This window comes from Bradysia coprophila, unplaced genomic scaffold, assembly GCF_014529535.1.
Source record: "Bradysia coprophila strain Holo2 unplaced genomic scaffold, BU_Bcop_v1 contig_94, whole genome shotgun sequence".
Taxonomy (NCBI): domain Eukaryota; kingdom Metazoa; phylum Arthropoda; class Insecta; order Diptera; family Sciaridae; genus Bradysia; species Bradysia coprophila.
The window spans coordinates 3,331,005-3,347,883 of NW_023504022.1; the positions used below are offsets into that span (position 1 = coordinate 3,331,005).

Consider the following 16,879-nt stretch of genomic DNA (forward strand, 5'->3'; position numbering starts at 1 on the left):
GGCTAATTCGTCAGCCTTACTTTTCAACTTTGTTAATATCTGTTGTGTCACTTCATCCTCGGTTTTAGCTAGTGCAGCCCAGATATTGATATAGACATATCTTAGGCTCTCCATGCCAGGGAACGGACCAGATAATTTTGCTATATTGCTCCCCTGATCGATTAGCAAACTATCTATTTCGTCTAACATGACCCAAATATTACCGAAGTCAATACCTCCCAAAGTCTTCAATTGTTCGAATGAATCTCTTAGCCAATCGAATTGAAAACTGGTTATACTGCCATACACTATATCTTTACCGTAGCATGCTCTAGGACCATCGGTGTACTTATCGTCTTGATTATTGTCCCCCACAGTGATAGCTAATAAGTCAAAAAATAATTGCTTGTCTTTGACTCCATCGGCAGCCAACACATTGTTGCTGGTAATTACATGACCTTTATATCCTTGCATCACCTTCAATGCTTGTACAACCGAAACTATTGTCGTTTTACCCTCACCTGTATTGATTTGACTGATATGACCCTTTGCATTTGTCTGCATAAACATTAGAATGGCAATTTTTTGTGTTTCGTACAACCTCTGGAAACCAGTGGCAAGTTGATTGGCTCTGTCCATTACAGCAATTGCTTCACATATTTTATCGACCGATTCTGCACTGTCACTCCAGTTCCGGCTTAACTTTCCCTTATGTTCCCTAGACCAGTTTCTTAGTTCAGTTACTCCCCAATCTTTAAATTGGTCGTAACATTCATCAATCTTATGAATATAAGAAGCTATCGCCTCTTTCTTCTTGCTTATCGTCTCGTCTATATCGGCCAAAGAATTGTAATGATTGCCAGCACATTGAATGTTTATAATCTTCTTGGGACTAAGACCCTCAGCATGTACGTCATTATATGTTTCAAGCATGCCGTTATGATGATATATTTTCAGTGTAACATCCAATGCTTGCGCCAATGCCCCAACCATTCCGGAATCAGCCAATGCTCCTTCTTTGCTATGAAAATCTATAAATTGATCGACTGTATGAATATCTGGCGTTAAATCACTGTCTGACAGATGCGGGTTTGGGTTTTCAATTCTGTCTTCCAAATCCTTACAAAATTCTTTTCCCCTATTCGTCCTGATATAAGCGACAGTTAATGCTCTGAGGCGTTGATGATTGTAATGGGCTTCTGGGTTGTCAGTTTCGTTGGTTTTTGTATTTTTGTCATGTCTTCTAATCTGATCTGCAACGGCAGAATAAAAACAATTGCCATCGCGTTCCATTGCGATCAGGTTGAAATGATTATCATCTCTCATCGTTATATCATTATCACTCAATTGCAGCTTTGCCAATATAGTTCTGAGATCATCGACCCTTGTATTGTCATTCGAACTAGCTTTGTAATATGATTTTTTCTGCAATGACTGAGATATTCTTATACCCTGGACTTGATCTTGAGCGGTAAAAGCAATCCTCACACCTTTAAATAACCCGATCAATTCGGTTATACCATCTTTAGCCTCATCATTAGCTTCTTTGACTATTCGTGCCATTATCTCCAAGTTATTTATAGTCATAGGACCGCAACTAGCGCCATCTTCTTGTTCAGCCTGTGAGTGTTTGATAAATTCTACCTTGTTCTTGTAGTGCACGTTAAATAGACTTTCGACGATTTCAGAACTATTATTCCAGTCTCCTTTTGAGTCCTTGTACAAAATTGTAACTACATCGCCTCGTTTCACAAGGAAAATTGCTACCCAGTGCATTCCACTCATATCTCTATTCGGATTCCCTCCAATATTGTAGCACATGTATCTAGGGTGGTTTTCTATCAGAGCATCTGCAGATGGTAAAGTTTTTATGTCATCCTCAGTAAACCTATTCGAAAATTGAGTATCCAAATTGACACCATACTTTTCTAAAACTCTGCCGTACGAATTCATATCTTCATCGTCGTACCAAGCCCCATTTTCTACAAAATCCATTTTCTTATGTGGTTGATTTAAAGAGCTTGCATTTGTATAGTCCTTAAGCTTTTTTATTGATTTTTGAGATAGACTTAGCTTACCGCCAATAATGTCAATTTGACGATCTAGCTTGTCACCTCGTTCACGTTCGTTGATTATTTGAAAGATTTTTTTGACATTCTCACTTTGTTGAGGAAATTCTGTTTCAAACGGCAGACGTTCTACACTCTTTTTCACATTCTCTTGAGTACAGTTTTCAGTTTGATCCCTCATCTCAATGTATTCCTGGCCCATAGTCTTATATGAGTCGAAAGAAGCTAACATATTTTTACGTGATTCCTCTAAAGTCTTTAGGCGTGGATCATTTGCCTCACTTTCCTCAATATCCCAGTCATCAAAGTCAATATTCTTGAGTTTTCGACAAGAATCAATAAATTCGGTTGGGACCTCTGGTAATTCATCGATAAATTGTTGGAATTTCTTTAGAAAACCTTCTCGATCATCTAACCTATTTTCCTTAATTAAATGAGCAAGAATTTCTTGTTTGGCGAGTTTCAAATGTTCATCCCATTTTTCTTCTGAAACAAACATTTTATTTTGAAGTGTTGTCCTAACGTGATCATAGACCTGTTTCTCTATTAACTTGCCATCATTCTCAAGATCTGTCACTTTGTTATTGTGTTTTAAACATAATAATGTTTTCGCTGTATTCAGTTTGATGATGATGGCTGCCTTACTGGATGCTCTATCATCAAAACTAAATTTATGAAGTTGTAAAGCTTCGAGCAAAGCGTTTACTTCTTTCGTATTATCTCCCGATTGAGCTTTATTATCTTGATCACTTCGGGAGTCTTGTTCTAATTTTGGTTCGGCCATGATCAATTATGTTTTGATTCAATATCAAGTAGTACCTAAAATCTAGTTCAAGCACTTACTGAAAGGCATGTACATTCACTAGCTGAGCTGGCTATGTCATCCTCCTTTGGGGGGTTGAATGCACCAAAATGAAGATGAAGGAAAACATCTAAGTCAGAGCCGCAACTATTGACCAGAGAACCAATTGAAAATCCTGAAAATGTATGACATTTTGTCACAGAAATAAATTGAGGAAGTAACCTTCGATCTGATAAAGCTATTTATTTAAACATGGTGTAGCTCAGTCAATGGACCTGACCCGCAAGGTAGTGTTCATTCAATCCTAATAAAATTTCATCTATCTAATTCTGAATAACTCACTCAGTCAGGTGATTTCATTGCGTTCTGTTTCTCGCCTAAGCCATGTAAATCAATTCAGTATCTGCAATATGATAATGTGATCACTTTCTGGTTGACTGTAAACGTATACCTTATCGTATGAAAAACGAAACCTCGTAAAAAAAAACGTTAAAATGACACGAGCCTTATAACAGATCAAATCTTGTGAGTCACCGGCGCTAACAAGAAACTGTTTAAGGAGATATTTCTGTTGTGACTCGGGAAAGTGCAACATATCCAATTGTATTTTACGTGACTAGGGATGAAAAGATGAAAAGTAGAGTTTTCGTGTGAATTTTGTTGATCCGAGGTGAAGCCGAGGTAAATAAACACAAGAAAACGAGTCTTTTCATTTTTATCCCAAGCTATGTAATCGCATACGCGGTGTGATTCCCCGAAAAAATTATTCACACCTAGGATATATAAACAAACATTATACTTCTGTAAATTGTCAAAGTCTCATTCGCATATCTTGTTGTCTCGGTTTCGCTTATGCGGTAAAAAAGAATATGCACGTATGACAAGCCGTCTTGGCAAGCCTCGACCGCTTTGTCATACGGGCATAATATTTATTACATGCTGAGGGTGTCGAAAGAAGTGCTTGAAACGAAACATGAAAAGTACGGTTTTCGACTCATGTAAAAATATTTAGTTAATTAAAATCGGATCAACGTTTTACTCAGTCAGTGAAAATCAGTCGAAGCTTTTGATAGTTCCGTTATTCCGTTACCAACTTCACTACGCCGATAATTAACTAAATTGATCCCGAAATTTTCACGATCGCGCCTTACAGCTTCTTCAGTATATTTGTCGATGTCTCTCATTGTATGTACTTGTTCAATTTCAATTGACAAAAACTATTCTTTATATAATCGCCTCACGACTTTAGAACTTAGAAGGAAGAAGAATCCTTTTTATTTATGATATACTTGTGCGAATGGTGCACGTGCACGATTCAAATCGCAGGAAAAAAATTCTAAAACTCTCAAAAAAATTCTGAAGTAACAGCGTCGAAAACGAACACTATCTCTGATAAACTATGCTTGTTCAAAAGTAATGAGACAGATACCCAAACATCGATCAGCTCAACACTAACTACACGCACACACTTCGCCTTTCTAAGAAAAAACTATTCTCAAAAAAATTTCAATAAATTGAAGTGATTGTATAAATGAAGTCAAATATTTTAGATAACATCGCTATGACTCACTCGCGAATAATTTCCAAAAATAAACGGCCACTTATGTTCGGCTCTGTTGAAACATGAAAAGTATACGGTTTTCGACGCATGTAAAAATATTTAGTTAATTAAAATCGGATTAACGTTTTGCTCACAGTGAAAATCAGTCGAAGCTTTTGATAGTTCACAGAAGATGTATCGACTTTTCGAAGGAATCTATCAACACTCATCTGAGGTGGGTGGGATTGCGTAGCCAGAATTCAGAATTATGTACATTCGATGCAACTCTGTGAAAAAAGGTCTCTTTCTAAGAGTAGTTATATAAAGAAATAGTGGAAAAGAACGTCAGTGCAGTATCTCCCGAACTACTACTCAACTGATTTTGAAATACTGTTTCCACTGAAATCTGAAACTAATTTCCAGAATTTTCAAACTCATATGAACTCCATACATGTTGCGAAAGATAGACTCGAGATATACTTTGCGAGGTAAGGTAATAAGGTAAAATATCGCAGTTCGACAGAATTTTGAAAATCTGAGTTTCAACTCGATTGTTATCGTTTCTTGGAAGATTATGTATGCGGAAATTGTTCTAGACTATGGGAACAATTATTTCTACGAAACTAGCCTAATTATATTAATTTTAAAGTCAATTTCAGTTAATTATTAACACAGTGTGCCTGAACCAAATTTAATCAAAAAATTTTGCACCTCTGATCTTAGACGAACTATGTCTAGACTGGAAATTACGAACAAAATTACGTAAAAATTGTGTGCCAGACATGTAAAACGAAATATTTGGTAATGTGAGAATTGGTGGGCAAAATTTAAATTTGCTTCAAATACACATCATTTGAATTTAAAAAACATTTAAATATGGGAATGATTAGCGTAAGGTTAGGGGCCATTCACAAATTACGCACGCGGTGGACGGTTAATTTCTGACCCCCTCCCCCCCGTTTCGCACGCGTTTTTCATATAAAAATGTCTAATTTCTGACCGGCGATATTTTACCTTATTGCCTCGATGTGTGTGTACATTGAATTGTGCGAATATTCATCAAAAGACTAAATGAAGTCGGATCAATAATCAAATTAAATCAAATTAAAAAAAAAAGTATCATGTCCGTCTGGTGAGCGTATTCCATGACAAGTTCACATATCTTTGCCATTTTAAAAACGTTGAAAACTCAAAAGCTGAACCGCATGTAGAATCACTTAAAGACATATATGACAAAGAACATTTTCTCTAAGCACTCAACTCACAATTTCAAATCTGCAAACACTTTTTAATTCCTACCATATTCCAACTGTACTATTGTACTACAAGCTGCCTTCTCTATTTCTTCCTCGATTTCCTCTACTCTAACTGCGATTGATTCCAAATCAACATCATTCCCTTCGTCATCCTCATCATCCATTAGTTGTTCCTCTAATGATTGTAATTCTTGGCGCAACTTCGGATCGGTAATATTCAGTGCTCGTAATACCTCGATTTCGCTCCCAATCAGGTTTATAATTGCAGCTCTCAGGTCATTTTTATCTTCCACAATTGAATTTAATTGATCTCTCAATTTCAATCTGGCAATTCTTAATGATACTACAAGAAATCGATTGACTATGGCAGAATCTTCTCCGTACTCTGTGTCCATCATAAGCTCTAATTTCTCTTTAAGTGACGTTAACTCGATATCTGTTCTTTCTGATGTTATCATGAGTTCAAAGCACTCAAGTACGAAATTGTATCCTTCTGATATAAAATTTATAACCTTGGCTTCTGCATCGGCTTTAGCTATCGCTTCTGCATCAGCTATCGCTTCTGCATCGGCTCTAGATTTCGCTTCTGCATCGGCTCTAGATTTCGCTTCTGCATCGACTCTAACTCTCGCTTCTGCATCGGCTCTAGCTCTAGCTTCTGCATCGGATCTAGCTTTCGCGTCTGCATCGGCTCTAGCTCTAGCTTCTGCATCGGCTCTAGCTTTCGCTTCTGCATCGGCTCTAGCTTTCGCTTCTGCATCGGCTCTAGCTTTCGCTTCTGCATCGGCTCTAGCTCTAGCTTCTGCATCAGCTCTAGCTCTCGCTTCTGCATCGGCTCTAGCTTTCGCTTCTGCATCGGCTCTAGCTTTCGCTTCTGCATCGGCTCTAGCTCTCGCTTCTGCATCGGCTCTAGCTCTAGCTTCTGCATCAGCTCTAGCTCTCGCTTCTGCATCGGCTCTAGCTTTCGCTTCTGCATCGGCTCTAGCTCTCGCTTCTGCTTCGGCTCTAGCTTTCGCTTCTGCATCGGCTCTAGCTCTCGCTTCTGCATCGGCTCTAGCTTTCGCTTCTGCATCGGCTCTAGCTTTCGCTTCTGCATCGGCTCTAGCTTTCGCTTCTGCATCGGCTCTAGCTCTAGCTTCTGCATCAGCTCTAGCTTTCGCTTCTGCATCGGCTCTAGCTCTCGCTTCTGCATTGGCTTTAGCTGTTATTGCTGCATTTAGGCTTGTACCTAAATATTCGCCAGTCGTAGTATTAAAATAATGAGTTTCATCTTTATTGCGCAAAACTATATCAGCAGGAATTGTACCCATGAGAGCAACTCCAAAAGTTGTTATAGTTGCCAACCCATACATTTTTTTACTTATAGCAAAACTGTACTTTATTTCTGTTATTCCGTTACCAACATCACTACGCCGATAATTAACTAAATTGATCCCGAAATTTTCACGATCGCGCCTTACAGCTTCTTCAGTATATTTGTCGATGTCTCTCATTGTATGTACTTGTTCAATTTCAATTGACAAAAACTATTCTTTATATAATCGCCTCACGACTTTAGAACTTAGAAGGAAGAAGAATCCTTTTTATTTATGATATACTTGTGCGAATGGTGCACGTGCACGATTCAAATCGCAGGAAAAAAATTCTAAAACTCTCAAAAAAATTCTGAAGTAACAGCGTCGAAAACGAACACTATCTCTGATAAACTATGCTTGTTCAAAAGTAATGAGACAGATACCCAAACATCGATCAGCTCAACACTAACTACACGCACACACTTCGCCTTTCTAAGAAAAAACTATTCTCAAAAAAAATTTCAATAAATTGAAGTGATTGTATAAATGAAGTCAAATATTTTAGATAACATCGCTATGACTCACTCGCGAATAATTTCCAAAAATAAACGGCCACTTATGTTCGGCTCTGTTGAAACATGAAAAGTATACGGTTTTCGACGCATGTAAAAATATTTAGTTAATTAAAATCGGATTAACGTTTTGCTCACAGTGAAAATCAGTCGAAGCTTTTGATAGTTCACAGAAGATGTATCGACTTTTCGAAGGAATCTATCAACACTCATCTGAGGTGGGTGGGATTGCGTAGCCAGAATTCAGAATTATGTACATTCGATGCAACTCTGTGAAAAAAGGTCTCTTTCTAAGAGTAGTTATATAAAGAAATAGTGGAAAAGAACGTCAGTGCAGTATCTCCCGAACTACTACTCAACTGATTTTGAAATACTGTTTCCACTGAAATCTGAAACTAATTTCCAGAATTTTCAAACTCATATGAACTCCATACATGTTGCGAAAGATAGACTCGAGATATACTTTGCGAGGTAAGGTAATAAGGTAAAATATCGCAGTTCGACAGAATTTTGAAAATCTGAGTTTCAACTCGATTGTTATCGTTTCTTGGAAGATTATGTATGCGGAAATTGTTCTAGACTATGGGAACAATTATTTCTACGAAACTAGCCTAATTATATTAATTTTAAAGTCAATTTCAGTTAATTATTAACACAGTGTGCCTGAACCAAATTTAATCAAAAAATTTTGCACCTCTGATCTTAGACGAACTATGTCTAGACTGGAAATTACGAACAAAATTACGTAAAAATTGTGTGCCAGACATGTAAAACGAAATATTTGGTAATGTGAGAATTGGTGGGCAAAATTTAAATTTGCTTCAAATACACATCATTTGAATTTAAAAAACATTTAAATATGGGAATGATTAGCGTAAGGTTAGGGGCCATTCACAAATTACGCACGCGGTGGACGGTTAATTTCTGACCCCCTCCCCCCCGTTTCGCACGCGTTTTTCATATAAAAATGTCTAATTTCTGACCGGCGATATTTTACCTTATTGCCTCGATGTGTGTGTACATTGAATTGTGCGAATATTCATCAAAAGACTAAATGAAGTCGGATCAATAATCAAATTAAATCAAATTAAAAAAAAAAGTATCATGTCCGTCTGGTGAGCGTATTCCATGACAAGTTCACATATCTTTGCCATTTTAAAAACGTTGAAAACTCAAAAGCTGAACCGCATGTAGAATCACTTAAAGACATATATGACAAAGAACATTTTCTCTAAGCACTCAACTCACAATTTCAAATCTGCAAACACTTTTTAATTCCTACCATATTCCAACTGTACTATTGTACTACAAGCTGCCTTCTCTATTTCTTCCTCGATTTCCTCTACTCTAACTGCGATTGATTCCAAATCAACATCATTCCCTTCGTCATCCTCATCATCCATTAGTTGTTCCTCTAATGATTGTAATTCTTGGCGCAACTTCGGATCGGTAATATTCAGTGCTCGTAATACCTCGATTTCGCTCCCAATCAGGTTTATAATTGCAGCTCTCAGGTCATTTTTATCTTCCACAATTGAATTTAATTGATCTCTCAATTTCAATCTGGCAATTCTTAATGATACTACAAGAAATCGATTGACTATGGCAGAATCTTCTCCGTACTCTGTGTCCATCATAAGCTCTAATTTCTCTTTAAGTGACGTTAACTCGATATCTGTTCTTTCTGATGTTATCATGAGTTCAAAGCACTCAAGTACGAAATTGTATCCTTCTGATATAAAATTTATAACCTTGGCTTCTGCATCGGCTTTAGCTATCGCTTCTGCATCAGCTATCGCTTCTGCATCGGCTCTAGATTTCGCTTCTGCATCGGCTCTAGATTTCGCTTCTGCATCGACTCTAACTCTCGCTTCTGCATCGGCTCTAGCTCTAGCTTCTGCATCGGATCTAGCTTTCGCGTCTGCATCGGCTCTAGCTCTAGCTTCTGCATCGGCTCTAGCTTTCGCTTCTGCATCGGCTCTAGCTTTCGCTTCTGCATCGGCTCTAGCTTTCGCTTCTGCATCGGCTCTAGCTCTAGCTTCTGCATCAGCTCTAGCTCTCGCTTCTGCATCGGCTCTAGCTTTCGCTTCTGCATCGGCTCTAGCTTTCGCTTCTGCATCGGCTCTAGCTCTCGCTTCTGCATCGGCTCTAGCTCTAGCTTCTGCATCAGCTCTAGCTCTCGCTTCTGCATCGGCTCTAGCTTTCGCTTCTGCATCGGCTCTAGCTCTCGCTTCTGCTTCGGCTCTAGCTTTCGCTTCTGCATCGGCTCTAGCTCTCGCTTCTGCATCGGCTCTAGCTTTCGCTTCTGCATCGGCTCTAGCTTTCGCTTCTGCATCGGCTCTAGCTTTCGCTTCTGCATCGGCTCTAGCTCTAGCTTCTGCATCAGCTCTAGCTTTCGCTTCTGCATCGGCTCTAGCTCTCGCTTCTGCATTGGCTTTAGCTGTTATTGCTGCATTTAGGCTTGTACCTAAATATTCGCCAGTCGTAGTATTAAAATAATGAGTTTCATCTTTATTGCGCAAAACTATATCAGCAGGAATTGTACCCATGAGAGCAACTCCAAAAGTTGTTATAGTTGCCAACCCATACATTTTTTTACTTATAGCAAAACTGTACTTTATTTCTGTTATTCCGTTACCAACATCACTACGCCGATAATTAACTAAATTGATCCCGAAATTTTCACGATCGCGCCTTACAGCTTCTTCAGTATATTTGTCGATGTCTCTCATTGTATGTACTTGTTCAATTTCAATTGACAAAAACTATTCTTTATATAATCGCCTCACGACTTTAGAACTTAGAAGGAAGAAGAATCCTTTTTATTTATGATATACTTGTGCGAATGGTGCACGTGCACGATTCAAATCGCAGGAAAAAAATTCTAAAACTCTCAAAAAAATTCTGAAGTAACAGCGTCGAAAACGAACACTATCTCTGATAAACTATGCTTGTTCAAAAGTAATGAGACAGATACCCAAACATCGATCAGCTCAACACTAACTACACGCACACACTTCGCCTTTCTAAGAAAAAACTATTCTCAAAAAAAATTTCAATAAATTGAAGTGATTGTATAAATGAAGTCAAATATTTTAGATAACATCGCTATGACTCACTCGCGAATAATTTCCAAAAATAAACGGCCACTTATGTTAGCACACTGGGATATTGAGTGAATACTTTTTGCGTGGTGAGGCCTGTTGCGAACGGTATGTGTGTCAACAAAAACAATCTGATAGCGACTCCAAATGAATTCAAATTCTTAAATTCACGAATTTCGTATTCGGTAGTTAACAAGTTCAAAATCTAGAAAATAAATAAACTTGGGCGCCTAAAATACAACAATAAATTCACATTCTTACTTCTAGCTTTCTAGGCACACCTTCCGACCACAAACTGATCGTGCTTCTCACAATATAACGAAAATGGAATCCTTTAAATGAAAATTACAAGAAATTATAAGCCAGGTTCCTCTATATGATATATATAATTTCTTACTTTCTTGTTTCCCAAGACCAAGAAACACCAGTCTTAACGCTGAACTAAAAACAAAAGATTCCTGATATGTTCAGAACTGTCACATGATTTTATCGCACAAACTCTGCATTTAATTCGATTGATAACATCATAATCAGCAGTATATCTGATAAGGTCAAACAACTCAGAATGTGGCGCATGGAATTATTTAAAAACAAAAATTTCGGTATCAATGAGCTCAACAAATCACTTGACGATATAAACATAAAATCTAGTGAAAAGAAAATAACCAAAAACAAGAAGCACCAATCACAATTTAAACTTTACGACGTTCCGATTACTACTGACTCATTTTGTTATGCGTGAATATATTCTTTTTAAAGGGTTAGTAAGCGGGTGTGACGCAAGTCCACTACCAAATAAGTTTTTTTTTGGGACGGCGGAGATTCTTGTGAAGTATCGCCAAAGTCGAATCGCCAAAAAAAAAATGTTGGCGTTTCTTCACATTTTGTCGTTCCTTCACACTTTGGCGATTTTTCTTGGCGGTTCTTCACACTTTGGCAACTTTTTTTGGCGATTCGTCAGTTTCTGAGAATTTTTGTAGTCGCCAAAAAAAATCGTCAAAGTGTGAAGAACTGTCAAGAAAAATCGCCAAAGTGTGAAGAAACGACAAAAAGAAAAAAATCAAATAGTTGGCGTTTCTTCACACTTTGGCGATTTTTCTTGGCAGTTCTTCACACTTTGACGATTTTTTTTGGCGACTACAAAAATTCTAAATAATTGACAAATCACCAAAAAAAATCACTAAAGTGTGAAAAAACGACAAAATAAAAAAAACCTTTAAAATTTAAATTCATTCTACATGAAAATATTAGAGTTTGCAGTATATATCTATCTTTGGATTTTTTTTTGTTATCATCATCATCATCATCATCATGATTTCAAAGTCTTGAAAGACATTGAGTGCAAAGTGATTTATCGGGCCTTAGATGAGTAATTGTGACTCTAGGCCGTAGGCCTAGTGCACAATACACATAGTAAGCCTTATAAAGCACTTTGCATCGAGATTCGTAGAACCTTTTATGCAACAGAGGCATCTAAAGCCCGCAGATTTCGAAAATTATGATGCAGAGCTCAGTTGTATAAAACTAGCGCCAGGATCCTGAGATCGCGCGCTACACACCGGCAGTTTGTTTTAGTAAGATCCGACGAGTTGACATTTAGTTATTTATTACATTGAGTGCGAAGTACTCTAGATGTGTAATTAAGACACGAGGGCGATTCACCTGTTCATTCGGAAGCGATCTCAATAAACGGTAGATAAAAAATTGAAAAACGGAGATAAAAAAGGATGGTTATAAAGGACCAATAATTTAATTCAATACTACCGATAAAAAATAATAAACTACCGATAAAATTAGTACCGATATAGTTATTTATCTACCAAGGTAGGTATGAAGGTATTTTTTCGCACTAGATGTCGATTGTCGACCCGAGGCGAAGCCGAGGTCGACAAGACGTCGTGTGCGAAAAAATACCGGCATACCTACCGTGGTAGATACAATGCAAAACATGTCCTACATTTTGTACCAAAATTCTTGTTTATACCGAAATTCATTTAAACGATCAAGAAGGCTGCATTATAATACACATTGCAATGTGATGTAAAGAGACGCGTTGAATGAAATCGAGTAGTCAATGCTTAGTGTATACGCTTCAACAATACGTTCGGTATAACTGTGTGACTCCATAGCCGAATGGCTATAGTCGCTGCTTTGTATTCAAAAACCTTTTGGTTTCGGGGGTTCGATTTCTGGTCAATGCAAGATTTTTATTTAGAAAAATTTAGCCTTCGTTGAAGGTAATAGGTCCTTTAGCGTGCGAAAAAAAAAAGTTGATAACGCACTGCGTGCGAAAAAAAGTTCATATTGCACTGCGTGTGAAAAAAGGTTCATGTTCCACTGTGTCTGGGAATACAGTGAAATAAATACCTTCAAAACGACATTAAATGGATGCATGGAAAGGTGATGATTATGGACCGGAATTGCGAAAAACGTTTTTCGCAATTTCGGGCCATAATCATCTTTCCAATGCAAAATATTACCAAAATTTCTACCAAACATTCACATGCAAACATGAATTCATTTGAACGATCAAGCAACCTGCACTATATATACACATTGCAATGTGATGTATAGAGACGCGCTAAATAAAATCAAGTAGTCAAGTATCTACGCTTCAACAATACGTTCTGTATAATTGTGTGACTCTGTAGCCGAATGGCTATGGTCGTTGCTTGGTGTTTGGAAGAATTTTGGTGTTGGATGTTCAAATCCTGGTCTGTGCAAAGTTTTTATTTATAAAATTTAGTCTTTCTTAAAGGTACTGAGCTATGTAGCGTGCGAAAAAAATGTGAAAAAGCCCAAGTGCGAAAAAAATAATCAAAAACTCACTGTGAAATAAATACCTTCAAAACGACATTAAATGGATGCATGGAAAGGTGATGATTATGGCCCGGAATTGCGATTTGATACCAACATCGAAAGTTGATACGTATCGCAAACATCAGAACAAAATGTTGAAATATGAAGGCATTTAGCCAGAAAATGCGGGGGTCAAGGGGGCGGTAGCCGAAAATTTAATTATTTAGCCATCACAACAATAACACACACAAAAATTTACAAATAACTAACAAATCATTCAGCAACAAAAGGTATCAACTTCGTATGTTAATTTCAATAAGAGCTCTGGCGCACGCTTCATTTCAATTTTGATCGCAGTACACTTATTGACAGGAGTTGACTATTAAATTATGTAGTCGACTTTCGCATTATATATATTGACTTTCGCTTTATGTATTCTTTCTTTCTCCCCGCTCAAACACATAACTTGCATTTTTTTACTTTCGCCCCGAATTTCGAGGGCGAAAGTATCAACTTTCGATGTTGGTATATAAAAAAAATAACTCCTAAGTTACCGACACCGTTCCGGCGCCCGGCTCGCATTGCGGCCCTCCGCTTCGCTCCGGGGCAATGGGCCGGATCGCTCGGCGTGTTAAAACACTTTTTATGTACAATGAAAATTGGTATTCATTTCGCAAAATGAATTCTGTAGGGACGAACTAAACTCCTGCACGTTACATTTCGTAAAAGGATGAATTCCCTGAACCAACAACACGCTTTTATGGCGAGAAGAAAGTTAGGAATTGAGTTAAGTTGGATCTCAACTCAAACCAAGTTTTTTTTTATGATTCAATCCTGCGATTTTTATCAGCAAATTTTGTGTTTCTATGCTGCGAATTTTTTGTAATTCCAAAAATCACTAAAAAGTGAATAAAATGATCGTCATAACTACTTGACTATAATGTAGAACTCGCAGGTTCAAGTTCGCCTGTACTTCACATACATACCTTGGCAATGGTACAACAGAACCGCCAAGAAAAATCGCCAAAGTGTGAAGAAACGCCAAGAAAATTCTCCAAAGTGAGAAGAAACGACAAAAAGAGAAAAGTCAAATAATTGGCGTTTCTTCACAGTGTGAAGTTCACTTTTTGGCGATTTTTTTTGGCGATTTAATTTTTTCTTGGCGATTTGACTTTGGCGATACTTCACGGGAATGCGGCGGAGCAGCAACTTTTTGACTCTAACGGCTCCCAAACTCTGATATTTGGATATTTGATCCATACGAGTCAGAGAAATGATAACCGCGGCCTCTCATGCCTGGGATCAAGCCTGGGATAGAACACGCCTGACTACGTTTCTCATATAACGGGTGAAGTGTCAAAATTTTATGTAGATATAAATGTGTTTGCTCAAACCAGAAAATGAACGTAAAGGAATTTTTTATGAATCGGATTGATAATAATTAAGATATTTGAAAAGTTGAGTCAAGTTGAAAAATTATTATTTTGCATGGCTTGGTTCACTGACAGATTGGTTTGACAGATTTGTCCATCATCTTCAAATATTTCACGAAAAAGCCGTCAGACGTGCTCTATCCCAGGCATGAGGGACCGCGCTTATCATTTCTCTGATACGAGTTAAACGAGCTATCACTATTAAAGTAGATTAAGATTTGGCGGAGATATTGAATTTCAAAATTTTGATTTTTGTATGAAGATAAGCAAAATTTCGTTTTTTCCATATTTTTTCAGATAACTGAAATCGCCTATATTAGTTAGTTCCCGTGGAAAAGTGGATCGAGCAACTCCTAAACGTTTCTAATGATACCCCACACGACACTGTAATGTTCGTGTAAATGGAGAAATTTTTGGACACGACATGACCAAAAATGGAAAAGTGCGCCGGAGCGAGACCTGAGATATAGCACTTTTACAGCCGTTGAAAAGTGAAAACTAACATGTTTTCTGTTTTGGGACTAGTTTTGGGTTGAATTGTGGGACAAAAATACTTAATTTAATGAACAACAGTGGCGCTAGTTGTCCAGCAAAGTTTTTATTCCATAAAATTCTGACACTTTTGATTCGGGGTGCTCACATTCGCACCATAAAAAATTCAAACGAGCAGTTAACAAAATCGAGAACATAAATGAACACATTTTTTGCGATGCTGACCCTTCCCAAGAATTGTTGACATTGTATCTTGAAATAAGATTTTAAGTGCGTTAAACATTGCAAATAGCCAAATATTTTTGTGAACGGCTAAAAGTGTTGAGGAAATTTCGGAAATATACGTGTGTGGAAGATACACATCAAAACATTGCTGTCGGTTTCAAATTTAAACATCCACAGCCAATGTTTTGATCGTGTTTTCCCATACAAATGATACGAAAAGTAAAATAATAAATTAACTAAGTATTTGGCCGCGGTTAATTGCTAATAAGTTCTATTTTCTAATCGAAAATCTTTAAATCGAAGAATTTGACTTCGGAGGAATTTTCTGCTTTTGATGTGGTCAGAAATAATCAATAAATTATTTGCTTTTCTTCATCTAAAAAGGTTTTTTTTGCGCGTAACTTCAATTATTACGCGCGCGTAACTTTGGAATCCGGCGCGCCGCGGCCGCCGCGCGCCAAGATGAAACCTTCTAATGCATACATTTTTTTAATAAAAAACACACACACACTTGCGCACACTCTTTTCTGCTCCAATTATTAAATCATCAGTTTTTCGAAATGGCTTATACAAAGTTTCGTCCGAACTATTAAGCGAAAACAATGCGTTTTTTTGAAGGTTTTCATAAACATCCGGTGGAATTAAATACATTTTCTTGTATTCTCCACCCGTACTGTTTCCCATACCACTTCGAATCATTTTTTTTGTAATAGAGTGCCCAAAACGGACGATAACAAAACACCAAGTATTGTTGGAATAAACCCACCCCTTTGTACTAAAATTTTTCTTTTTCCCTTCAAGTGCACTTTTTTTGATGCTAACTTTCTTAAACAGAATCTATATGGTTTTAAACTTTGCTTAACTTTTTCTGATAATGGTAAATTTCCTTGTATTGTATTTAAAGCAATTTCTGACAATGCTTTTATAACATATGAACCACACTCTTTTATATTATAAATTTCAAAAATTAATTCCATCGTTTACAATATGCATATACGAATCAAAAAGTAGTGGAAATATTTTATCTGCACGTGCGGGTGGATCAAATGACAAAGTTATTAATATATTTTATCTTAAAGATTTGAAACATTACGTTTTTATAAAAAATAGGGAAAGATTTTTTGGTAAACGCGAATGCCAATTATGTAGGTTTTTATATTCATCAAGCACCGTTCATTTGTGCAAAAATAAATGTACTAAATGCCGGGGAATATCAGATTGTTCAACACGAACAAAAACAGAAATGTCTTGCCTAAAGTGTAAGCGTGTATTTTTTGATGAAATATGCTTTCAAGAACATTTGTTTCGTCACA

The 16,879-nt window shown here is 37.2% G+C and overlaps 2 protein-coding genes across 2 annotated transcripts; both read right to left on the reverse strand.

Annotated features, from left to right (window-relative positions):
* Positions 1-5,349: 5,349 nt before the first annotated feature.
* LOC119084973 (eukaryotic translation initiation factor 4 gamma-like) lies at positions 5,350-7,279 on the reverse strand. The gene has a single exon (XM_037195125.1). The coding sequence runs from the start codon at positions 7,137-7,139 to the stop codon at positions 5,679-5,681; it is 1,461 nt and encodes a 486-aa protein (XP_037051020.1). The 5' UTR covers positions 7,140-7,279; the 3' UTR covers positions 5,350-5,678.
* A 1,505-nt stretch (positions 7,280-8,784) lies between these two features.
* On the reverse strand, positions 8,785-10,104 carry LOC119085493 (eukaryotic translation initiation factor 4 gamma-like). Its single transcript, XM_037195909.1, has one exon. It carries the CDS (start codon positions 10,102-10,104, stop codon positions 8,785-8,787), a length of 1,320 nt encoding a protein of 439 aa, XP_037051804.1.
* Positions 10,105-16,879: the final 6,775 nt, after the last annotated feature.